This window comes from Callithrix jacchus, chromosome 13 (assembly GCF_049354715.1).
Source record: "Callithrix jacchus isolate 240 chromosome 13, calJac240_pri, whole genome shotgun sequence".
Classification (NCBI taxonomy): domain Eukaryota; kingdom Metazoa; phylum Chordata; class Mammalia; order Primates; family Cebidae; genus Callithrix; species Callithrix jacchus.
In genome coordinates, this window is record NC_133514.1 from 50,492,784 (window position 1) to 50,518,669 (window position 25,886).

Genomic DNA, 25,886 nt, shown 5'->3' on the forward strand with positions numbered 1-25,886 from the left:
ATCCCGGCGCGTGGGGAGGGGCGGGTTGGGTCGGGTCACCGCAGGGACGCGGGTCTGCCCTCGGGCCACGCTTCCTAGGCCCGGGGGATGGCCGTGGTCCTTGCAAGTTGTGGGTTGCCGGAACGCCCACCGGCCTGTCCTCGCGCCGGTGCAGCCCCCTTCCTGATGGCGCGCGGCGAAACTTGCGTGCTCTACAGGGAGCCACGCACATTTCTTCTCCTTAGTGAGTGACCTCTAGGAATCTATGTGTTGAAAAAAATGTTTTTTGTTTTTTGGTTTTTTTTTTTTTTTGAGATGGAGTTTTGCTCTTGTTACCCAGGCTGGAGTGCAATGGCGCGATCTCGGCTCACCGCAACCTCCGCCTCCTGGGTTCAGGCAATTCTCCTGCCTTAGCCTCCCGAGTAGCTGGGATTACAGGTGTGTGCCACCATGCCCGGCTAATTTTTGTATTTTTAGTAGTGACGGGGTTTCACCATGTTGACCAGGATGGTCTCGATTTCTTGACCTCGTGATCCACCAGCCTCAGCCTCCCAAAGTGCTGGGATTGCAGGCGTGAGCCACCGCGCCGGGCCGAATGTGTTGAAATTTGCAATGCGGGACTGCACATCCCCTCCAGTTTGGCTTTCTCCGGCATCTTACTGCATTGATTGTGCGTTCTCGATTTTACAGAGGTTTCTTTAGAGTAATGGCTTCGGTAATGTCAACCCATACACATTTCAAAGTTTGTTTATGCAATCGTTTTTACATTTCTCTTTTTATTTGTAATTTTTGAATTCGATTTTGGGTTTTTTTGGAGATTTCCGTACGTGGTGGAAGTGTTTTTAATCTTGGTAAATATGGATTATCACGTTCATCAGAAAGCAATACCAGGAACATTTAAATGTTTTGAAGGCTTTCACTCTCCAGTGACTTGTGCGAAACACGACGTTCATACTAAAACGGGAATACCTTTTTTTCTATTGGAATTTTCTGTAAGGAATTCTGTGCAATCTGAAAAGATTGATGGAGGGTACAGTAATTGCTTTCTACATCGCTTTTGTTAAGCAGTGAAAATTAGACGAACTTGGAGATTTCTGCCTGGGCATACTGAGTTTTTGAACACTTTTGAAGTGAAGTTTTGAAAAGGGCAGGTGAAATGAGGCTTCTTCCAACCTCCCCCTCCACCTCAGCTTGGTTAACAGGCAAACACCAAAATATTGTAATAGATGGTAATTTACGGAACGTTGATTATCAGATTTGATAATTATATATTAAGGTTATACAATATGTGTAGGTCAGAGTTACAGGAAGTAGGTCGTAGAGTCTTATGAAAAATACAATTTCTTTATAATCTTCTGAGTAGCGAAATGGTAACTGTTACAATGGTTATGAATTGTCAAGGCAATAGGGCTGGTATGTGTCTTCAGTCATGTTCTTATGCCTGAAATCCAGGACACAGTGTAAATGGATGTTTCCTGAAACAGCCATTGCAATGCCATATGTTTGTTGGTCATTGGTGTCCTTACAGTATATCTCAGAAAATGGTGTGTCTCACTTACTTGTGAACTTAGCGGTCATGATATTGCTGCGGCTTGTCTGTGCCCCTCTGCATTTTGTGGGTAGTGTCTCACATTTGGCTATCATATTTATAAGATGACAGTTATTAATTTGGTTTTAATTGGAAGAAATGTAGGTGGTTTTCACTTCCCAGTGACTTACCTGATCGCACGTGGTTACAGCGTTAATGGTTGCACTCCTTAATTGCTAGCATCTTTTTTCTGGTGTGTTAGATACACATTCGTTTGGTTTATCATTTAAAATAATATTTGCAGAGAAAGCATTTAAATGTTAACACTATTTGTTTATATTTATTGGATGCCTGATTAAATGTGTGTTCTTTCCCTTTTCCTGAATGAAAAGAAATTGCAAGAAGAGAATCAACTATTTTGTGTAAGTATTTTGTTCAGTTTGGAAGACATGGTATTGTGAGAACATGGTAGTCTCTGGAGTTAGACCTGGAGTCAGAATGTATATCTGACATACTAGAAAAAAGATGCTTGGAAGAATGGCCTTCCAAGTCAGAAGCATCTGGGTTGAAATTGAGCTCCACTCCGTACTGGGCCAAAGCCATGTAACTGATTCATCTTGCAGCCTTTTTTAAAAAAAAAAAAAAAAAAAAAAAAAAAAAAAAAAAATTTTAATGTTACTCAAATATGTCAGTTTTATTGTTTCCGTATACACACATTTGTTACTGAAAATTGCAAAAACAGCACATTGAAAGTCCTTTTATTGGAGTTCAAACTTTTGAAAACAAGAAAGTTTAATTATACTGTAGCCAAACTACCCAATGTTTTCTTTACATTCTTGCCTCACAAGTTGGTTTACTCGGATTCTTGATGTTGGGCTTCATCTCACTGACTTCAGGCTTCTGACACACATGGGAATCTTAGGACCTACTTACTGGCTCTTTGGGTCACGTCAGAGAGGAGAGCTAAAGTGTGTTGAAATTACTCAAACACATTCAAGCTACATAGGTCTCTTATAAATTACTGGTATCATGGTAGAAAGGAAAAGATAACAGAAAAGACATCACAGAACTCTTATCAAGATTATTGGTATACAGGCCATCCTAGCATTGAGTAGCTTTCTCAACCTGGTGCGTAAATTACCAGCAAGAAAAGTACAAGAATAATAGTTAGTGGTTGAATTGGCTTGGTGTCATGATTCCCTGTTGTAGCAGTCTCAGGCTATGATCCACACAGAAACTGCAGCCACCTTTGAATAGTTCTCTTCTTGATGCATTTTGAACTCCCATTAGGCCAGTGTCTACTAGTTCTTTTTCAAGCCAAGGAAATCTGTTGAGTAACAGGTATCTCAGTTTTACCCTGTTTTCTTTGTGCATAGGTAGCAGTGTTCTTACTTCGCCTACTCCTAAGGCAAGCCATGTCTGATGTCCTGGAAGATTCTCTTCTATCCAGTTGTTGGAATGAATCTTCTGGTAGAAGGCAAGGGGGGAATTTGGTACTAGGGTTGAAAGTCGTGTTACTAAGCTTCTTTACTGACATCTCTGAGCAGAAGAGAGGTCCCGGAGACGTCCTGGAAATTTTCTTCAGTGAGCATTTATGAAGACTGAGGTCAGGGTTGGGTTAAACTTGTGGCCAGGTCCACCACATTTTTAAAATGTGAGGTTAGTTGAATCCACAGAAGTGGAGTCAAGGGATAAGAGGGCCCAGGGCTTACTGTATTACAGGGAAAATATAACATTTCATAAGAGAAGCAAGTTGTGTAACTGTATGTTCTCACTTATGTTGAGATGTTATATATCTGCTTTAATCCTTTGCATAGAAATACATTGCTAAATTCCTAGCAGTCTTTTCCTTTTATTAATGCATACTATTTTTACATCTTTGTGGGATACATATGATGAATACTTGTTTTTGTTTGTATTTTTTCGAGATGGTGTTTTGCTCTTGTTTCCCAGGCTGGAGTGTAATGACCCGATCTCAGCTCACTGCAACTTCCACCTCCCGGATTGAAGCCCTCTCCTTCTTCAGTCTCCCGAGTAGCTGGGATTACATGCATGTGCCACCACACCCAGCTAATATTTTGTATTTTTAGTAGAAATTTTGTTTCACCATGGTTGCCAGACTAGTCTTGACCTCCTGACCTCAGGTGATCCACCCCTCTCAGCCTCCCAAAGAGCTGGGATTATAGGCGTGAGTCACCATGCCTGGCCTCATATGAATACTTGTTACATGCGTAGAATGTGTGTAATGATCAAGTCAGGGTACCTGGAGTATTCATCACCTTGAGTATTTATCTTTTTTTTTAGACAGAGTATTGCTCTGTTTTCCAGGCTGGAGTGCAGTGGTGCAATCTTGGCTTGCTGCAACCTCTGCCTCCCTAGTTCAAGCAGTTCTCCCACCTCAGCCTTTGGAAGCTGGGATTGAGGCATGCACCACTACGCTGGGCTAATTTTTATATTTTTAGTAGAGACAGGGTTTCACCATGTTGGCCAGGCTGGTCTGGAACCCTGACCTCAGTTGATCCACCTGCCTCAGCCTCCCAAAGTTCTGGGATTACAGGCATGAGCTACCGTGCCTGGCCGAGATTTACCATCTCCGAGCGATGGTAACGTTTCTAGCCTTTTCTTTTAGCTACTTTGAAATATACAATATGTATTTGCTAACATACTGCAAACAAATACATTGCGCCGTTGCACTCCAGCCTAACTATGGTGACCTTACTCTGCTATAGAACATTAGAATTTACTGTTTCTAACTGTATGTTTGTACCCATTAACCAACCTCTCTTCCTCACCCCCATCCCTTCCCAGCCTCTGATACCTGTCATTGTATTCTCTGTTTCCAGGAGGTCAACTTTTTTTTGTTGTCGTCGTTGTTTTTAACTCCCACATGTCTGTGAGGATGTGTGATGTTTTTCTTTCTATGGCTGGCCTGGCTTATTTCCCTTAACATAATGACCTCCAGCTTCATCCATGTTGCTGCAAACAACGCGCTTTCGTGTTTTTTTCTGGCTAAATAGCATTCCATTTGTATATATGCCATGTTTTCCTTGTGTGCTCATTGGTGGGTACTTGGGTTGATTCTGTACCTTTGCTGTTGTCAGTAGTGCTGTGATAAACATTTGAGTGTATACTGATTTGATATTCTGATTTCTTTTATGTTGGTTAAGTAGCCAGTGGTGGGATTGCTGGATCATGTAGTAGTTTTGTGTTTAGTGTTTTGAGAGATCTCCATACTGGTTTTTATAACGACGTTACTAATTTCCAGTCCCAGCTCAGTGTGTAAGAGTTCCCTTTTCTCTGCATCATGTCAGCATCTGCTGTTTGTATTTTTAAGAATAGATATCCTAACTGTGGTAAGGTGGTAGTTATCTTGTAATTTTGATTTGCACTTACCTGGTGATTATTGATGTGAGTATTTTTTTATATGTCAGTTGGCTACTTGTATGTTTTTGATGTCCTTTGCCCATTTTTTAGTGGGAATATTTGTCATTTTTAATTGTCGGTTATTTGAGCTCGTTACGTGTTCTGGATTTTAGTCCTTCGTCATGAATAGTTTGCACACATCATTTCCCATTCAACATGTTGTCTCTTTGCTCTGTCGTTTGTTTCCTTTGCTTTGCAGAAGCTTATTGAAAGAGATGTATCGAGCACGGTGGCTCACGCCTGTAATCCCAGCACTTTGGGAGGCTGAGGCGGGTGGATTGCCCGAGATCGGGAGTTGTGAGACCAGCCTGGCCAACGTAGTGAAAGCCCATGGTTACAAGTGATAAAGAAAAATTAGCTGGGTGGGATGGTGGCCATCTCCCGGGTTCAAGCAATTCTCCTGCCTCAGCCTCCCAAGTAGCTGGGACTACAGGAGCATGCCACTATGCCTGGATGATTATTTTTTTCATTTTTTTTTGGTGGGAGTTTTGCTCTTGCCGCCCAGGCTGGAGCGCAATGGTGCCATCTTGGCTCACCACAACCTCTGCCTCCCGGGTTCAAGTGATTATCCTGCCTCAGCCTCTGGAGCAGCTGGGATTAGCCCAGCTAGTTTATTTTTATTTTTATGTTTGAGGTGGAGTTTTGCGGTTGTTGCCCAGGCTGGAGTACAATGGTGCTGTCCCGGCTCACTGCAACATCCACCTCTTGGGTTCAAATCTGTGTCTGCATCAATTCCACACCAGAGTTCAGTCATCATATGGGAAGGGAATCATAGCTGTGGGGGGCTCCATGCAGGACCCCAGGTGCCCCTGTGGCCACAGCAAGGAGCATCTGCTTCCACCAGTTGGACAAGAGTCTTTCCTGTCTAGAAACTGGCAGAAGGACTTCCCCTGCTCCCCACCCACTGTCGTATCCCAGACATACCCGTGTAGATGGACGTCTCGACATCTCCCCTCAGCCCACGGCCTGAGCTCTTCCTAATGAGGGTTAAGCAGGAGTGACCGCCTCTCCCCGTGTCCACGTTGTGGGCAGCCGCCTTCTCCTCAGCTCCCACGGGGCAGAACAAGAGCCAACCAGCTCTCAACATCCCAGGATTTTCCAGGGATGCCGATAACTAAAGCAGTCGGGGCCTTGTGAGTGAGTGGTGGGTGGGATCGGGGTTTCCTTGGCATCTGTCAGTTTCTGGAGCATCTGAAGGGGCAACCTACACCTGGAGGGATGAGTGGGGGTGGCCCCAGTGGGTACCCAGTGCCTGGCATCTCCCAGTCCCTCTGCACTCCTTCACAGACCCCCTCCACTGAGCAGCACAGCCCTGAGGACAGAGGCAGCAGCCCGGAGAGCATTTCCAACACAACTATGTTTATTCAGATTTACACACGAGACCCCCAAGGTATTGCTCCCCCCTCCCTGCCACCCTTCCCTTTCCCACCCTCCCCCATCAAGCTAAGGCCCAGCAAGGTCAGCACTGGGGGAGAAGTCTTTGCTTTGAGGCACCTGATGCCCTGAGGGTCCGAGAGTTGAGAGCCCCACCCTTGGGGATTGGCACCAGCGAGCCTGCCCTGTCTCTGTACTGGCTACGATGCTGCTTTTTCTTCCTGTTAGAGAGCAGGAGGTCACCCTTTCTCTTTCGAGACTGTGAGGGGTTACCCAGCCCCCAAGCCAGGGACTGTGCCCCAGAGACTCTGAGCCCAGGCCTTAGGTGGGGCGTCTGAACAGCAGGGGATGGGCCTCTGGAGAGAGCTCGCTTCTTGGACTTGGTGGTGGGAGCGGGTGCTTGGGGTGGGACAGGGCTCTGGGACAGCTTCCAGGGCCGCAGCCTGTAGTTTGTACCCACGACAGAAACCATACCAGGGATTTCCCTCTCCTCCTCACTTGACCGCTTAGACAGCCTGCGTGACTCCTTGACAGGAGAGGCTCCAGGGAGACCCCAGGTGTCCTGGGTCCCCACACCTGGGCAGGTGGGTCTCTGGTCCTGGGGAGGAGAGTCTGGCCAGGCAGCCCTCAGCCAGCGGGAATCCAGCCTCTCCAGGAGCACAACAGGGTTTATGGACCTGGCCATCCCCGTGCGCACCCTGCCTCGTCCCTGAGGGTCCCGGGAAGCCATCTCGGGGGTGGGTCTGTGATCCTGGGGAGGAGAGTTTGGCCGGGCCGCCTTCAGCGCGCGAGAATCCAGCCTCTCCAGAAGCACAACAGGGTTTTTGGACCTGGCCACCCGAGTGCACACTCTGCCTTGCCCCTGAGGGTCCCGGGCAGCTGTCTGGGGTGCGCAGGTTTCCATGCTGACCCCTTGTTGGGTGCCAGGGACATGACTCTCTGCTCCTTGGCCCGCTTCAGACTTAGAAGAGATTGAGTCCAGCTGGGTGGCACCATGACTAGGGGCTGCCCTCTCAAGCCGTTCCTCCTCCAAGGATTGGAGGCGCTTCTCTGCTACCTGCGGGAGGAAACGGGGCATTTTCTGGCTCTTCCCCAAATGTGAACAGCCCAGGGTGGTGGAGACCAAGGCACTTGGGTGGCAGGCAGGGAAGCCTTGAGGCAGCTGGGCTTCCTGTCAAAGACAGAGGGTGTGGCTCTGCCGGGCATCCCGCTGGGCCTCACTGCAGTTTGCATCCTGACTCCCCTCTCTGGCTCCTCTCCATCCTGCTCCATCTGAACCTGCACCTCCCTACCTCGGAGTGGCCTCCAAGATGCCAAGCATCCCCTGCAGGGTGGGGTAGGCAATCGGGTGGGGCTTGTATGCCAGGTCCCTCCTGCCCCCAGGGTACCGGGGTTCCCCTCCCTGCTCTACCTGGGCAAGGGTGAGTCCTTCCTCCTGCTCCAGCTCCTGGCTTAGGGCCAAGAAATCCATCTGTGGATCTGGGGAAAGCAGTTCCTCCAGTAATCGGGGGTGAATGATCGCCTCTACCTGGAAACAGAAGGAAGGCGGCGTGAGGTTTTTGGGCAGGGAATAAGGTGGAGCCAAGGACACCTGGAGGAGATGCAGAAAGCAGTGAGGGCCGCGTCCCCACCCTTCTGGAGCTGTTTTATATCATGGCGACCACCAGCTCCACGCACAGACCACAGACCTGGTAGCATAGACACATGCAGACAGAGACACACAAACAGACCCACATATGACACAGGAAAATAGACACAAGTAACTTACACATTCCACACTCACACCCACACCGATAAGTAACCAGTCACAGATACAAAGACACAGACACAATCACATACACAGACCCTCAAATCGACGGCAACACATATCCATCTACTGTGGAGTAGCTAAGGAACAGAGCTTAATTCCAAGGACCTGCGAGTGCCACCCCCTGGAATCCTGCAGACCCCAGCACTTCAGGCCAGCCCACCTTGGTGACGAAGTCTTTCTGGGAACACAGATTGTCGACGTAGCCCAGGACGCCTGGGTCTAGAAGCATCCCGTGTCCTTGCTGCTCCACTTCTCCCTCTTCCCGTTGTCCCTCAAGCTCCCCCGTGGTCCCAACGGGAGGCCCCAGCAGCTCCTCCATGATGTCCACATACTCCTGCACCACTTCAGGGGGTATCTCCTCGGGGGCCTTGGTCTCCGCTGGCTGCTGGGGCCTGCGTGGTGGCAGGTGGGCCTTGGTCTCCGCTGGCTGCTGGGGCCTGGGTGGTGGCAGGCAGGCAGGCGGGGCCTTGGGGCCGGCCTTGCTGGGAAGGTACACTGAGGCAGGGAGGGAGGAGGATGGGCATGGTGAGGGCTGCTCCTCCTGCCTGCATCACACAGGGGAGGGCAGGGCTCAGGGACCTGAAGTGGGTCCCAGCTGGGTCAGGACCACCTGAACCACAGCGCCCCTGGAAGAGACGCCATAGGAGGGGCACTTGTGAGACAGCACATCATTTTGGAGGAAGCTTGGGGTCACTGATACACTGAGTACTCCACCTGCTCACCCCTGCTTCCTGGGTAGATTGTTAAGTTTTGCAATGGCGAGGGGAGAGAGTAGCTAGGAAAAGTGACCAGGTGAATACCCACTTCATGACCATGGGCAGCCCAGCCCGGCTCCCCTGAGCTGTCTAGTTGGAAGGAACAAATCCCTCTCTTGAAGGGAGACATGGGGTGTGGGGACAGTGGCCTCCCCTGGCCCCTCGGGCCTTTGCCGTGGCTCCTGTGGGAATCCGTACCTGGCTCCTTGACCACCTCAGGGGCTGACGGTCCCCGAGGTTCAAGCCTCAGTAGAGCTGGAGGAGGCAGGCACTGGGGCCCCTTCATCCACTTCAAGTTCTGAATCTGCATCTCCTCCTCAGCCTCAAACTCCAGGAACCTGGGGTGAAGAAGGTGCAGGCTGTGCTGAGAGGGTCCAGGCCCCCTTCCCCCAGGACCAGGCAGCAGCCGATAGCAGGGATGGGAAGGCACGCCTCTGGCATGTTGTCCAGACCCTCCCTGGGGCCCATCCCCCAGTCCCAGAAGGAACTGCTCCCAGAGTTCTGGGCTCTCCCTCCCTCACCAGGCCCCTACAGAGCCCATGGCATCAACAGGGCATTTTGACTTAAGTGAGGGCTACAAGGCCCAGGAGGGCACCACGGGTTCCACTCCTCCAGCCTTCAGCTGGCCACGGGAGAGGTTTCTGGCAGAAGGCATCCATGATGTTGCCCAGATGCAGGAGGCCTGAGGTTGGGACTGTGGGTCCGTGAAGGCTAACCCAGGAACATGAAGCCTGGGAGGCCCCTTTCCCCCGAGGCTGCTGTCTTTCTGTCTGAAAGGAGGGGACTAGGAGGAGCAAAAGCAGGCAGGCCAGAGATGGGTCTCATGGTGTCCTGGACGCAGGTCTCCCCAGCTCCCGGCCAGGCTGGGATGGGTGAAAGCCTACTTCTGGCCACTGCTGTCAGGAGAGTGCACCCCGCTCTGTCTATAGTTGCCAGCACCCCTTCTCCCCATCCTCACAGCTGGCGGTGATCTCCTTTGGGCTGTGATGCTGGCTGCTTCCTCCCTGACCCTTAGTGTCAGGCAGGGGTTGGCCCCAGGCCAGGCAGGGCATGGCTTCCCACCAAGGCAGGATAGAGACCCCAGAGCACTCTAGGAGAGAGGAGCAGCTTCCTGAGGGAGCCAGCGGCCCAGGAGGGCCTGTGTTTGTCCACACCTTTCTCATGCTCCACGCTGAGAAGTCACCATGGCCACCGGGCCTCTGTCACCCTCTCCCACCCTGCCATGTGGGCTCTGCCCTTGCACCCCAGACTCACTTTGCCGCCATCTCGTAGTAGATCATCCGGTCAAAGTTGCTCGTGTGCTGCCATTCCTGCGTGGCCTGCCACAGTCCCTCCTCCAGGGTCATGCTGGGCTTCCACCTGGCCAGGTCTCTGAGAACTGGGCTGTAAGGCAGTGCAGTCAGTCCCACTCCGTAAGCCCACCCTCCATCTCAAGCCCACCTGGTCCAAACACCCGGTCCCTGTCCTGTTCTTCCCCACGTGGGCGGGATATGCTTCCAAGATCAATCATCAACAGAAGCCACTGGCTGGCCTCTCCACCTGCCCCTCTAGTCTTCAGTGTTACAGTATTGACAAGTGAATGCATTACTATGGAACATGAGGGTCCCCAGCATTCCCGTGCTGAAGCCCTAAGCCCCCATGTTTCAGTTCTTGGAGTTAATCAGGGTTAGAGCAGGTCATGAAGCTGGGTTCCCACCATGGCATCCGAGCCCCGATAAGGGCAGGAGGAGACACCAGGGCTCTCCCTCTTAGCCGAAAGAGGACATAGCCAGAGGCAGCCCTCTCCAGCCAGGACACCAATCTGCTGTCTCCTTGATCTGGGACTTCCGGCCTCTGGAATTGGGAGACGTGAATGTGTCCTGATAAAGCACCCAGTCTATAGGATTTGTTATGGTAGAGCCTGAACTGGCTGAGACAGTGCGCACACAGAATGACCGGGGAGTGAGGTTTAACGTGCAGGTTCCAGGGCCCCAGGACTGAGCATTTAAGCAGCTTCCTGGGGACTCTGGAGCAAGGCAGCCCCTAGGGACGCAGCCTCAGGGTCCTGGAGAGGAGCAGAAATCAGAAGTAAAGCAGAGTATCATCGAGGCCCCCTCCACGCCAAGTCTGGGAGCCTGGGGCAACTCCACTCCACGAATCAGGGTCTCCAGTGCACCGGGACTCAGCTCCAAGGGAGAATGCAACCAGTTCCAGGATGCAGGGCGGCAAGATTTTTTGAGACAAGGATGGGGCCTCCTTACACCTACACCCTGGGCAGGAGATTGGCCTAGGGGAGCGGCCAATGTGTTGTCTGGTGGATGTGCTCAAACTCCCGTGGAGCACGGGTTTGCTCATCGCGGGGGACACAGGGTCACCGAGGCACTGCAGGATGGAAAGAGGCAGGACTGGGACTGAATCAACAAACTCTCACATGCTGGCATTGCTGCCTCAGTCACCACAGTCCACCGCCCTGGGCTGCTGGGCTCGTGGTGCACTCCGAGCCATCACTGGAGCCGGTGGCTTTGGAGAGCGCTGTCCTAGATGGCCTAGCCCTGATAATGATAGCAATAGGGGCGGTAATCATAACAGCTGTCATGTAATGTGTCGCAGTATGTGCCGGGCACTGTTCTACATGGATCATATGTGACTCAAGTCACCTCTTCACCATCCTCTGAATGAAGCATCATTGTCCCTTTTTCTAGAAGGGATCAAGGGTAAAGCTGCAAATACCTGCCCAGTAGGAAAGGATTGGCTGGACTCATGGGACAGTGAGGGGCAGGTGAGGTGAGGCCCCTGAGAGTCTGTCCTAAGTGGCAGCCAGATTAATGTTGCTGAAAATGTGCCCTTCTGTAGCTCAACCAGACCGCCCTGCAAGATCCCCTGGACAGCGTGACCTCCCGTCCATCCAGCGGCCTCTTTATTGGTGAGCTGCAGGATGAGCTCTGGTGCCCCGAGGACACTCACATGAAGAAACAGGAAAGCGCTTCCATGTCTGGACTCTGGGGAAGGTGCCTCTGGGCCAGGGGCTTGTAGTGCTGCCAGAGTCGGAAGTTCTCATACACACTCTTGGGGTTGCAGGAATCGTCAGGTTGGGCCTTGGCCTGGGTGGAAGCTTGGCCTCCCTCTCCATGAGCCCCTTGTGGCCATGGACAAGCATTCCCTGGGTCCATGATGGGGGCCAGCTGGGGAGCCGGTGGTGGTGCTGGAGGAGGAAGGCCCTGGGACCAGCCTCCCTCGCAGGCCTGGGTGCCCCCAAGGATGTGAGCAGCCATAGCGGGCACCACAGGGGCAGCTGCCAGGGGTCGGGGAGGTGGACATGCGACGCCCTCACAGACGGCACCTGGAGCCTGCCACACGAGGGGTGCCTGAGTTAGGACCGAGGTCTGTGCCTGAGGGGCCTTCACAGGCCCCATTTCTGTCATCGTCTGGCCAAAGATGTTGGAAACCCCAATCCAGTTTGGGGCACGGCCATCCTGTCCTGCCACCAGAGGTGTCTCGGGGAAGGCAGACAGCAGTGGAGGGCCGCCTGGAGGAACCACTGCAGTCACGAGGGGCGGCCCATGTGCTGGGCCAGGAGCAGGTGTGGTGGACAGAGCCGTGGATACTGGCATGGCCCCGGGGTTCTCAGTCACACCCAGTTCCAGCACTGGGCATGCTGTGGAGACAAAGGAAAGAGGTGAATGAGCTGGGGTCTCCAGGTCCGCCCTAGTCACTGGGGAATCAGAGGGGTGTCCTACAGCTGAGGGCGTGTGACAGGGAAACTCTGCAGCTTGCAGGTGTCCCTGAGTGTGCGTCGCATGCTCTGTTCCTCCTCCACAGGAGGGTCGCTTCACTAGAGCGCCTGGCAGTTAGCCAGGATCGCATGGCTGCATTCTAGCCGCGGTGACAGAGGAAGACTCCATCTTGAAAAAGAAGCGGTGAAAGAAGACCACTGGATGGAAATCTCTCCCAAGCCAGCACCCTGTGAACCCTGAAGATAACCCATACGTATCACACCCAGTGTGCAAGTGATTGTTCTGGCACCATGCCCAGCAAGTGCTAAACATGGGTCAGAGTCAGACTACATTTTCCTCAGTGCTCGGTGGTCCTGGCTGGCACTCGGGAAGCTCTGTTCCCAGGGAGCAGGTCTGAGAAGCAGTGGTGGAGTTCCCTGAGATACCGTCATTGCGTAGCCAGCAGCGGCAGTACAGCCAGCAAGCGGTGAGCAGTGGGGCTGTCGGGGAGGTGTCCGGGGATTTTCACAACTGCTGGTCATGTTACAGTAGGTCATGGGACAACGAGCCCATCTCTGGTCCTTTTCCTTTGAGCTCCCAGTAACTGAATAGAGCAACCAAGAACCAGAGGTTCTTGGGCCACAGGCCAGGTGTGGCAAAGTTATCTGGAGCTCATCCCTGTTCACTAGGACCTCATGCAGTCTCCAGTCTAGGGGGATAGGGATACAGCACATGCACCTCATCAGTCAGGACACACATTCTAATTGAATAATAATAAGAGGACCCTCTTCCTATTTGTGCGGTGCTCTCCTTCCTCTACTGAAAAGGAAACCAGTCTTTCCAGACCCTTCCACTGAGAACCAGCAAGAGTCCACACCTGTCCCCTGTTTATGAGGTAGTAGACATGGAATAGAAGCAAATTCTTCCTTTCCACAGTAACACAAAGTGCAGAGGACAGGCCATGAGCTAGCAGACAAGAGGAAGTGGGTCTGAAGACCTGAGTTTCCACAAAAGGACGAACAATTCAGAACAACCTGGGAAGCCCAGGCCGTGTTGCCTGAACTTCCCCAACTGCCGCCACCCCTGTTAAAGCCAACAGCTACCTGAACTGACAGAGAAGCCACCTCTGGGGAGGGAGCTGAGAGGCTGTGGCAGTTACAGTAGCCCCAGCCTCGCCGACCCAGAGGCTGTCACTGCATGCGCTGTCACAGCCAACACACCCAACAGCTTTCTGTCTGAGACCACTTCTCCCCACTCCTCCCTGAGATCCAGAAACCTCTCGTCCAAATCCCTGTGAACACTATGGAAGGGCACCTTCCAGGTGCCTGAAGACACAACACGGCTCACAGGCTTGCTTGTCATCCTCCCTGGGCCACCAGCACAACACGATCCCATCACTCACTACAAACACATGGTGATGTGACCTGTCCCCCTCTAGAAAGAATCAATACATCCGCTCCATCCTTTCCTCTACGTGGTGTATTTCCCCAGGCATCTTGGTCCACCTCCAAGGAGCCGTCCTCCCTAACCACAGGCTCAGGGTGCCATGGCCCTCCCCAGGTGTGGTGTCTTTGGAGACATCCAGATCTCCCTCCCTCTTCAACACTAGCCCTATCAACTGACCCCTGGGGCTGTGTGAAATTTGAATTCCCAAGGATTTGAAACATGGCAGAAACTTGGATGATGCCCCTGTCCCTACAGACTCACCTCCATTTGAAGCCATCCCCTCAGGCTGTCTGACAGTTTTCACAATGAGAAAAGTCAAGGGCAGGACCCAGAGAGTGACCTGCCTCAACAGATTCTCCTGAGTTAAGGTGGATCAGTGAAAGTTTGAAAGTAGGTTTAGAACACAGGACCCCAGACATTCTACAGAGGGGGAGGGGCAGTGCAGCAGGTACTGTTAGGGGTGGGGGACATTCTGTGAAGGGCTCCAGCCAATAGGCAGGAACTGAGGTTCCCTTCCAGCTGGAGGCAGCAACGCAGACTGTGTGCACCTCTTTAGGCAACTTTTAAGTTTTCCCTCTGGCTCATGGCACAAAGCTTCAACCTGATGTCCCCTTTACTTCCGTTCTTTGTCAACAGACCTACTTTTGTGTCCCTCAACCCATGCTCCTTCCCACTTGGGCTCTTTCCCACTCTCGATGAATCTCAACAGGGGTTACACATCCTAAACACAATTTAGAACACTTCCTAAGAACCCTTGTGTTTGTCAGACGATCCATGTCTGGATCCTCTGCCTGGTTCATGCAGAAACCCGTTACTAGAAAGCCTGAGTCTGGGAAAGAGTGGCTGTGGGGCCAGAAAGCCTTTCATTTTGTTTCTCCCCATATTGTGCTGGTATTCAATGTTTATTTTTTATCTTTTCAATGATTTTAATTTAACCAAACAATACTTTTGCATGGTTCCAAATTCAGATTGTGCACAGTGAAATAGGCAGTGACCAGTCTTCCTCCCACTTTTTCCTGTCCACAACATTTTCTTTCCTTTAACAAATGAGTGTTCTGATTCTTTTTCATCTTTCCAGATATATATTATACAAACAAAAGGATATGAAGTTATTTTTGCTGTCTGCAAATGCTTTCAGGTTTTTTGGGGTGAAAATTTATTTATATATATATATATATATTTTTTTTTGAGACAGAGTTTCACTGTTGTTACCTAGCCTGAAGTGCAATGGCACGATCTCAGTTCACCGCAACCTCAGCCTCCTGGGTTCAAGCAATTCTCCTGCCTCAGCCCCCCGAGTAGCTGGGACTACAGGCGCGCACCACCAGGCCCAGCTAATTTTTGCATTTTTAGTGGTAGAGATGGGGTTTCACCTTGTTGACTAGGATGGTCTCGATCTCTTGACCTTGTGATCCACGGGCCTTGGCCTCAAAAAGTGCTGGGATTACAGGCGTGAGCCACCGCGCCTGGCCGAAAGTTAATATATTAATATGTTCCAGTGTTCTGATATTTGCAGTGACTGTGTTTGTCTCAGTAGTAATGTGGTTCCTGTCTTTATTTATGCAGGTAAATTGCTAGAATGAGATGTTGTACTGTTTTTTAAAATTAAAAATGCATGGAAGAAGAGCGGCCGGATATAGCAAGTATGAATAGGGAATGCCAAGTGGAATTTGACTTCAAGATAAACAGTAGGTCAGTTTTTGTTGTAATTGTCATTCACACGATGTTTAGAGTATACTTTTACAAAAAATCTGTTTGTCTTTTATCTGTATTATTCACCACTCACTGGGATCTTGAACTTTATCTGGTAACTCTTTCCAAGAAAGTGTAACATATTAATTCATTATCGTTAAGTTTTTCTGTGAGAGTGAGAACTTGCAGTAAGGAGACTGAAGTGTGAATCTTGGCTTCACCACTAAACACAACCGTTGCAAAAAAAGAAATAGTCTGATTTGACGCCGAGAGGTCTGGAGTCGCCAGTATACCCGTCTCAGCTTCCAGGTTCAGTAGCAGTAGGCCCAGATGTAAGGGACAGGAGGACAGAACACCCGTTGTCTTTTTGTTTCCTAACATAAAGTGGCCTACAATTCCTAGAGCTCTGGTTTCTCCAGGAGTTAGGAATCTACTACCTATGTCCATTCTGAGACAAGCCAGGATGCTCTCCATCAATGTCCCATCCCCATGCACCCTGGCGCATCTCAGAATCCTGGCTGGCCTCTGTCAGCTCACTGCTGGCCTCAATCTTCAGCATACATGCTTGCTGTTTGGAATTCAGTGTCATCGCATGTGGTTCTCAGCACGGGAATTTTTGTAGCCTGTCCTTAAAAAAAAATTTGCTTCGTTCTCGTTTTCAGACTGAGTCACTGACCGTTTATCAGCATCCAAATGGCAGGAAAGAGCACTGACATTCTGTGCTGTGAGCAGGAGGAGTGTTAGGAAACTGGTCAGAGGAGATGCGGAGTGAGTACTCGGAGCACAGCAACAAAATCTCCTGACACGCACACGCACACACACACACACACGCACACACACACACACATCACTCCCTGCTGGGCTGCAGTAATTTTGCACTGATGGGAGGGGCTTCAGGAAGGGAAGATGCTTTCAGATAGACAGGTACGCACTGATCATTTCCCGAAACACTTCCTGTTGGCACTTAGGAAGCCTTTGCCCCTTCCTAACACAATTGGACATGCAGGCAGAGTTGCAAGACAACATAACCGGGGCCACACTGCAGGGAAGATGGTGGATTGTAAGTCTCAAGCCCAGGGTTCTCCCCTCCTTGCTCCAGTTGTGTGAGAAACTCACTTTCTAACTCCTGTCCAATATCCTTCATGAGTTCTTGGTTTGATCTCAATTCTAAATGTGAATGGTCCTTGAGCATTTCTATGAAATGCCTCCACCATGGCCGCTGGGAGGGGAGTGACCTCCATGCAGTGCCTGCCTGTCTAGGTGTTCCCAGGCCTTTTATCCTCTGAGACAGAGCTGACTTCTTCCATGCAGCCCTCTTCCACCGTGCAGCTCACCTCGATCTTAGCTGAGAAGATCGATGGAGAGCAATTGAAGCAAAATCATGGTAAACTTACCAGAACAACGTCCCCAGTAGTGGGGATTACAGGTGTGTACCACCACACGCAGCTAAATTTTGTGTTTTTAGTAAAACACAGGGTTTCACTATGTTGGCCAGGCTGGTCTCGAACTCCTGACCTCAGGTGATCTGCCTGCCTCGGCCTCCCAAAGTGCTGGGATTATAGGCATGAGGCACTGTGACTGGCCTATTAACACTAACTTCTAAGTTACTCCTTCCCATTTCCTCTTTTGTATTCCTTTTTGCAAATGCTTTGTATCCTTCTATCAAGATCATCTGTGATATTGACTTAATTGGCATCTCCCTTTTGTTTTACAAGCGATGGCCAAAAAATGAGCAAATGGAAAAAGAATAATTCAGATCCAGTTTCCATTATCCAGAAGTATGGTGCCGATGCGCTCAGGTACAAACCGGTGCTTTGCCTTGTGTGTATTTATTGTTTTTCATGTAAGCGTCTTGTATACTATTAGTCCGAATTCTTAGATTTGATTTATAGTTAGGTTTTTAACAACACATCTCTGTTATAATTTGGGTGTTACGTTGGTATGCTTGTTGATCTTCAACTCCCCAAATAGTTTTCTTGATAATAAAGGCACTTTTAAACCTAGAGGTCTGTTTGGGGAAGAGGACCTCTGTTGGGTGTTGTCGGGCTGTCCAAGTCCTCCCCAGGCTAGATGCGGATTGCCTCTGCCTTACTTCCTTTCTAGGTTCACTGTCTTGTTGGTATTCGAATTCTCTTTCATCATTTATTTTAATTTTGTACCTCCAGAGCCATGTCAGATATATCTCTGCTGGAGCGAATAGATCTGTGCTAGAGCCTGGTTGTGGTGCTGCCAGAGAAACACAGCAGGACGTGAGTTCTGTGTATGGAGCAGGGACTTAAGATCAAGGAGGATTTTGCAAAGGGTGGGTTAGAACATTCTGGGTAACACGAACAGCTTTAGCATGGCAGCTACTTCTCAGTACTCATTTTCAGTTTGTGGACAGTCATTGAGTCCTAGACAGTTTGACTGTCCTTCCTTCCTGAGGTTTAAAGTAACTAAACCCTGCACTTTCTGACAAGGGTTTAGAATATCTCTCAATTCTTAATTACTGTTTGGCGCAGAGAAGTAATGTTTTCCTAAACTCTCTTCGGTTCACTCAAAAACATAATTGAGGACTTAATGTCCTATGTTGGTGCTTATCTTGAAAACACCGCTGAAAATCAGAAATTCACATTGCCAGCGGGCTTTGGGATTTTTGTTTTTGGTTTTGTTTAAGTGATTTAAAAAGTTTATTTCCCTTACCCCAATGTGCAAGTGTTTAACTGAATGTTCATTCCTAGGAAGAAGAAATAGAATGTCTCTACAATGAGGACACGGTTAGAAAAAGCCCCAACGTTACAGACCAGTGGACTCTGTCCTTCATGCAGTCTCTCATTGGCTTCTTTGAGACTGAAATGGCAGGTGAGTCTCTCTTGGTCTGTCCTCCCAGAACTACTCTCTTTGTAACTGCCTTTTTGGTGTGTATCTGTCTATAAACATAGTGGAAATATTGAGAGATACAGAAAATTAAATAATTACTTCCTGTCACCTCTCAGATGTAGTTTTGTTAAGGCTTGTTAATTGTTGGGATCTCTTTGTTTCAAGGCCCTGGGGATTTCTGACCTGGCTTGGTGGCTCACACCCGTAATCCCCAGCATTTTGGGAGGCCGAGGCAGATCACCTGAGGTTAGGAGTTCCAGAGTAGCCTGGCGAACATTGTTGAAATCCCGTCTCTACTAAAACTATATTAAAGAAAAAGTTAGCTTGCCATGTAGGCGGGCATGTGTAGTCCCAGCTACTCAGGAGGCTGAGGCAGGAGAATCGCTTGAACTTGGGAGGCGGATTCTGCATTGACTCGAGATTGTACCACTGCCTGGGTGACAAAATTGAAACTCCATCTTTAAAGAAAAAAAAAGGCTTGAGCAATTCTGTCTTTAGGGGGTTTCTTGGTAAGCTCAACCCTCCACAGAAGAGCTTTGGAGTTCGATAGCTGTGGGTTCAGAGCCCAGCTGTACCACTTGTTCCCAATCCAGAGAGTTGCCTGAAGTCTGACTATCAGTTTCTTTTCTTTTCTTTTCTTTCTTTCTTTCTTTCTTTCTTTCTTTCTTTCTTTCTTTCTTTCTTTCTTTCTTTCTTTTTCTTTCTTTCTTTCTTTCTTTCTTTTTCTTTCTTTCTTTCTTTCTTTTTCTTTCTTTCTTTCTATTTTTTTTAAAATTTTTATGAGTATATAGATATATATTTACGGGGTATATGAGATATTTTTAGACAGGCATACGATGTATAATAATCACATCAGTGTAAATGTATTATCCATTATCTCAAGCATTTATTGTACCTTTAAACATCCCAAGTATACCCTTTAAGTTGTTTTTACATGTACAAGAAATTATTGTTGACTGTAATCACCCCGTTGTGCCAACATATGCTATTCATTCATTCTATCTTGACCTTCAGTGTCTTTATCTGCAAAATGCCCAGTACTGTTTGTCAGGCTTAAGTAGAGATGATTTACATAAAGTAGCTGGCAGATAATAGGTACTCAATAAATAATACTTGTTGTTATGACATTTATAACTTATTTTTAGGTCTATTACTGAATAGTCCCCATCTTTTCCAGAAAAATTAAAAAAGTCAGAAGAGCAATAATGAAATGAACATCTTGCTATATTTCTATTAAATAACAACAGTAAGTTTGTTGGGTAATTTTATAGAGATTCAAGACTACATTACGTTGAGTTCCTCAGGGTTTCAGATAGTTATAACTATAGGTCCAGGTGAGAAATCTGGGACACCTCAGACAATCAGTTAAAGTGGGCAGGCAGAGCCCCTGGGTCACAGTGAGGACTAAAGAGGGCAAGGCAAATCCATCCTCACAGGACCCTGCAGATCGTGCTGCTGTTGGGCAGAGCAGCAGCTGCCACAGACGTAGGATTCACCATTAGCCTATATACTGGCACATGCCACTCCCTGGAAAAGGCCGTACTGCCCTACGTAGCACAAAAAGACTGTTAATCAGTCGCCCTAAAGGATTTGTCGACGTCGTTAAACATTTAGAAGGATCATGACAGTCCAGCTGTTGCTAAGATGGACATCGATGAAGATGGAAGTGAGTGTGAGGCTGATTCCTGCCCTGAGGAGGGCAGCAGTGGGAGTCCAGCACACTCTGCCCAGACTGCTCGCTGCTGTGTCTGCTTTTCCCTCCTGAGTGATACGACTTGGTGGGAAATGTGGCGATTGTTGTTTGGAGCAGCTGCCATAATCTGGTGAAGCTGGGTCTGGAGAGTGTGCACCCTGACTGGAGCCTCATCTGCCTCGAAACTAGAGATCAGCAGCCACGTCATGTGGGTGATAAAATTTAAGTCCCAGCTCTGCCAGCCTGTCAGCTTCATGCCCTCCACACCCTCAGCAGCACTGTGGGTGTGAGAGGACCTGGCTCACAGGGTGGCAGTGGCCTGGGTAGTGGCTGCTGCTGCTGCCCCCGTGTGTTGTACATTCATTCATTGCATGTGGGGATCATTATTCCCTCAGAGTTGAAACCAGAATATAGAAAACCTGAGCTTCCTGGAAGGTAAAAAGTGGCGTGAACGCTAGAAATCATTTAGACGAATCTCAGTCACTGAAATCACCTGTTGAGGAAAGTGTGACCAGCTAACGACTCTGGCCTGGGGCTCAGACCACTGGCACCCGAGTTCTGGTCTTTGTGAACAGCAGCAGAGAGCAGCTCTGCCCACTGCAACTTCTCATCTCTTTAGCTTATACCAGAAGCCTCATGAAAACTCCCTGGATTCTTTTCGTGATCATAAATTGTGTTTGTTTCTAAGTGTTGGTCTTTTAGTGTTTCTTTTAATGCAACAGAGTATTAATTTAAAGGGGAGGTGAATGAGAATCCTTAAAATAAGCCTCGCCTCAGACACGACTGGCTTAACACCCTTTCTTTCCTGTCTGACCTCTGAGTTTTTCAGGGAACCCTTGAAATCCTCCTAAGTCCTCAAGATTTTCACTACGTCCTTTGCTGTTTTTACTTGACCCGTTTTAATACTTAGAAAGCAAGTTATATTTTATTCATACCTTATGCCAGTTTCTCAACGGCAGCACTCTGGACAGTTTGGGCCAGATCATCCTCTGTGGCGGGGCTGTGCTGTGCATTAAAAGATGTTGAGCACCATCTCCGGGGTCTACCCATTAGATTCCAGTAGCACCATTCCACCTGCCAAGTTGTGGCAGGCAAACTGTTTCTTAAAACATTCATTCGGGCCAGGCGCAGTAGCTCACGAGGTCAAGAGACTGAGACCATCCTGGTCACCATGGTGAAACCCCATCTCTACTAAAAGTACAAAAAATTAGCTGGGCATGGTGGCATGTGCCTGTAATCCCAGCTACTCAGGAGGCTGAGGCAGGAGAATTGCCTGAACCCAGGAGGCAGAGAGGCTGGGGTGAGTCGAGATCCCGCCATTGCACTCCAGCCTGGGTAATGAGATCGAAACTCCGTCTCAAAAAAAAAAAAAAAAAACATGGACACATGTTCCTCGAAAGGCAAAATTGTTTTTGTTTCAGAGTCACTAGCCTATGCTATGCCTTTTAGCATCTGATTTGAGCTTTTTGTATGTTTTTTAGTTGCAGTACAATGTACTGCAATAGAAAGGAGTTGGGCGTTGTTTTTTGTTGTTGTTGTTGTTGTTGTTGTTTTTTCAGACAGAGTTTCGCTCTCCTTACCCAGGCTGGAGTGCAATGGCGCGATCTCGGCTCACGGCAACCTCCACCTCCTGGGTTCAGGCAATTCTTCTGCCTCAGCCTCCTGAGTAGCTGGGATTACACGCATGTGCCACCATGCCCAGCTAATTTTTTGAATTTTTAGTAGAGACAGGGTTTTACCATGTTGACCAGGATGGTCTCAAGCTCTTGACCTCGTGATCCACCCACCTCAGCCTCCCAAAGTGCTGGGATTACAGGCGTGAGCCACCACGCCCGGCCCCGGGCATTGTTTATGCTGTCAAATTGCACAACTCCCTGTAAACGGTATTTTCTACACTCATGTAGTGGGCAACCTTTGACTTTGATCCACAGGTATTGGAGATTTTGGCTTTTTTCACTGACCAGTGGGAATTCTCATGTGGCTCATAGGATGGTTTTTTGTGTACATCTCAAAATACCTTGACTGCCAGGTAGCACATCCTCAACAAATGGTCATTACATAATTGCTTCATTTTGGTTCTTAGTAAGTGGAGGCCCTGGATAGAAGAAGCGGACCCGTTCTTTGTTATATCCAGCCCTCTCCCCCCCAGGTGCCTGGTACTCACTTGCTGCCTGATTGACTTGTCTTATTTTTAGCTCAGAGGCTTTACACTGCGGTGCCTCGCCTTGTCAAGTTTGTACCTATTCTCACCGGTTGGTATGTTAGAATGAACCGCAGAAGATTAAAGGTAAGTGCAGACTGCCGTTGAGAAAAGCAAAAATCACATGAAATTTGAGAGTAGAAGAAATATGAGAATAGCCCAAAGGGAAAGGAACATTTTCAGATGCTCTTCAGTTTTTGAAGCTATGTTTTTCTTCTCCTTTTACATTGCATTTTAATTATATTTGTCATTTGCGGCATAGGGATGTATAAGTTCTAAAAGTCATTTTGCATTTTTTTTTCACAACACAATTACGTACATACATTGGAGGGAGAATGTCATTTTGCATTTTTTTTTCCCACAACACAATTATGTACATACATTGGAGGGAGAATGTCAGGACACAAACAGGACTAAACTGAGCAGACCTCTTTTTTTTTTTTTTTTTTTTTGAGATGGAGTTTCGCTCTTGTTACCCAGGCTGGAGTGCAATGGCGCGATCTCGGCTCACCGCAACCTCCACCTCCTGGGTTCAGGCAATTCTCCTGCCTCAGCCTCCCGAATAGCTGAGATTACAGGCACGTGCCACCATGCCCAGCTAATTTTTTGTATTTATAGTAGAGGCAGGATTTCACCATGTTGACCAGGATGTTCTTGAGCTCTTGACCTCGTGATCCACCCTCCTCAGCCTCCCAAAGTGTTGGGATTACAGGCTTGAGCCACCGCGCCTGGCCTGTACACAATTCTTAACATGTATAACAAAAATCTAAAAAGCCATGCATTGTAATTTTTTTCTAAAGTTATTCCAGTGACTTTCCAGCTTAAAATTTGGAAGCAGATTTTTTTTTAAGAGGCTATCAAGTACCTGTGTCTTCACATGTTGATAAGCTGTAACATACATCCCAGCAGTTCACAGCTGAATAGCGTGTACACTACTTATTCAAATGTTTAATCTTTCACAGCACAGTAACAAAGTTATTAGGAAAACAGGACTACCACACCAAAGATATTACAGAGTGCACATAGTTCTGACAGGGAGAGCCAGGATCAGAGTGGTTTTCTTTAGGAAACAATTCTAAAAAACAATATGGGAATGGAAGTAATTTAAAATGTTCAAGACATTAAATGCAGGACTGACTCCATATTGCCATTTAACATGCTTTGTATTATAGGATATAAAAACTAAGCCCCCATCTATGGAATGTTAAGCTAACACCCGAGACAAAGTCTTCCATAATTCAATATTCCACACTGTTTTCTGGTTGTACCAAAAAATAAACAGCCAGCAACTGATTTCACCTCTTAAAAAAAGCATTTACACTTAAAAAATGGGATGAGGTGGAATTCCCTCCTTCTTAAAAATGCTTCTAGAGCTACTGAAAAACTTGCATTTATAAAATAGTTGATAAAAATATTCCTCTGGATTCTACAAGAAGTGAGACAGGGACCTCTGAGAGACATGGTATATGGCATTAATCAGACTTGGCTTCTTTCTCTCCTGCTTCATCAGGGGCTGGACTCAGTTTTCCCCGTTTTTCTGCAGGTGAATCTTCTTTAGTTTCATGGTTAGCCATTTCAGCCTGTTTTCCCTTTGCTCCCCCTTTCCCTTTAGTTTGCTCTTTTTTGTCTGAAGATTTATCCTTTGCTGCTGCCTTTTTCGGCTTCGCTTCCACTTTTGCAGGAGGTTTCGCTGACAACTGCGCGGATCTCCTCTTGGGCTCTCCTTGGCGGCCCCTTCAGCGGAGCTTACCTTCCTTTTGGGCATCCTGGCAGCAGGGCGGCGCGTGCTGGGTGCCTGCAGGTCGAAAGCCTTTGCAAAGCTGGCCCACCTGGCCGCTGCCACTCCTCCCCGAACTGCCATCCCTTCTTAAGATGCTACTTGGAGGATGTGCTACCCAAGCAAGAAGAAGGGAAAGTGGAACTTAGGGAAAACGAGATTTAGGACTGTCTTGGATAGGTGATGGCAGTCCCCAGGGCCCTGGTGGCAGGGTGCAAGGGAGTTGGCTTCTGCACATTTGGCATGGAAGAAAGCCAGAAGCTGCCATACCTCCTCTGGGTGGATGAAGTGTAGAGAATACCTAACGTGTATATAAGGAGGAAATGTCTTGGTGAAAGGTGTGGTGTTGAATTAGAATCATTGCATATAAAACTGAGCAAACAGAAACAGGATGCATAACTTTCCACATTTCTCAGCTATGACTAGTACTTACAGCAGCATCATAATACGAAGACTGAAGATTGTCCTAACCACAGCTATGATATGTGACTGTTGGGAGACTGGGGAATGGAAAGGGGTCGTGTGGCAGCGGTGGCAGGAGGAAGGAAATAACGTCTTCACCTCCCATAGTGGGAGGCCAGTAGATAAGACTGAAAACAGAAGCATCACGACCAGCCATACAGGCTGACAGAGGTGAATACTGATATAAATGCTAAAATTCTTGGCCAAAAGAAGGGCAAATGGTTCCTTTAGAAAATAAGAAATGAGGCTGGACGTGGTGGATCACGCCTGTAATTCCAGCACTTTGGGAGGCCGAGGCAGGGGGATCACTTGAGGTCAGGAATTCGAAACCAGCCTGTCCAACATAGTGAAACCCCGTCGTTAAAAAAAGAAAATAAGAACTGAGAGGAGGGAGATTGCTATTTTTAAAGTGACGTTTAATTATAGTTGACTGTAAACTGAGTGCATGTAAACCTGTAAATTCAACAGGAATAGGAGCACAGGTTAAAATACGTCATTTGGTTAACATTTTTTATTGATGAGTTCACATTTTCAGCTGCATCAAAGCGATAGTCCAGAGTGCTGTCTCTTTCCACCAAGATGATAGCTAAGAAAAAGACTCGTTTGGTAGGCATCTAATAATTGCGTGCTTGATTACACATACCAGTTTGAGTTGCCTTTTTTCCTTTACCTCCCTAGATTATCTTCTTGACTTAAACCACAGTGAAACCTTCCTTCAAACTACATTTCTTCCTAAAGACTTCACCTACTTTGCAAACCATACCTGCCCTGAAAGGCTCCCTTCCATGAGTGAGTACAGCTCTGGCCCATCTTCCTCTGCTTTTATAATGGATAAAGGGGAATGCACTCTTGATCTCTCTGTCTACCTATATAGAGAATGTAAATAGCTCCCTGCCATTGGAAACAAAGTCTGTGCGAGGCATTTGTGCTCCTGGCTCCTCAAAGCCTGCTGCAAGGTTGCCTGTGTTCTTGGTTACCATTTTCCACCTTTTCACTCTTTCTTTTGCACTTGCTTGTCCTTTGTAACTTGGGTTCTGTTTGAACTTCCTAGAGAAAGTATTAATACAGTCATTCATAGCTTCACAATCAGGGGACTTTCTGAGAAGTGTATCATTAGGCGATTTTATTGTTGTGGGAACCTCCTGGAGTATACTTCCACAAATCTAGATGGTGTAGCCTACTTCACTCCTAGGCTG

General features: G+C 48.3%; 1 protein-coding gene and 2 pseudogenes across 2 annotated transcripts in view; 1 reads left to right on the forward strand and 2 right to left on the reverse strand.

Annotated features, from left to right (window-relative positions):
* The window catches only part of LOC103791046 (beta-1,4-galactosyltransferase 5-like), a 36,932-nt pseudogene that overhangs the window by 533 nt on the left and 10,513 nt on the right, over positions 1-25,886 (forward strand). Inside the window, exons 2-8 of the transcript XR_013525702.1 lie at positions 11,702-13,048; positions 15,574-15,699; positions 16,362-16,467; positions 17,415-17,498; positions 17,865-17,948; positions 18,420-18,540; positions 25,369-25,479. The product of XR_013525702.1 is annotated as a beta-1,4-galactosyltransferase 5-like (transcript). The remainder of the gene's footprint in view (positions 1-11,701; positions 13,049-15,573; positions 15,700-16,361; positions 16,468-17,414; positions 17,499-17,864; positions 17,949-18,419; positions 18,541-25,368; positions 25,480-25,886) is intronic.
* LOC118146827 (NUT family member 2G-like) lies at positions 6,269-14,377 on the reverse strand. The gene is made up of 7 exons (XM_035270535.3): positions 14,269-14,377; positions 11,813-12,503; positions 10,124-10,252; positions 9,068-9,207; positions 8,275-8,609; positions 7,716-7,832; positions 6,269-7,361 (listed from the first exon to the last, which is right to left on the reverse strand). The coding sequence occupies exons 1-7, from the start codon at positions 14,282-14,284 to the stop codon at positions 6,390-6,392; spliced, it is 2,400 nt and encodes a 799-aa protein (XP_035126426.2). The 5' UTR covers positions 14,285-14,377; the 3' UTR covers positions 6,269-6,389.
* On the reverse strand, positions 23,924-24,216 carry LOC118146830 (non-histone chromosomal protein HMG-14 pseudogene; annotated as a pseudogene).

Coding starts and splice junctions, on each gene's coding strand:
- LOC118146827 (XM_035270535.3), bottom strand. Junction 9,208..10,123: donor TACTACGAGATGGCGGCAAA/GTGAGTCTGGGG, acceptor TCTTCACCCCAG/GTTCCTGGAGTTTGAGGCTG. Junction 8,610..9,067: donor TGAGGTGGTCAAGGAGCCAG/GTACGGATTCCC, acceptor TCCCTGCCTCAG/TGTACCTTCCCAGCAAGGCC.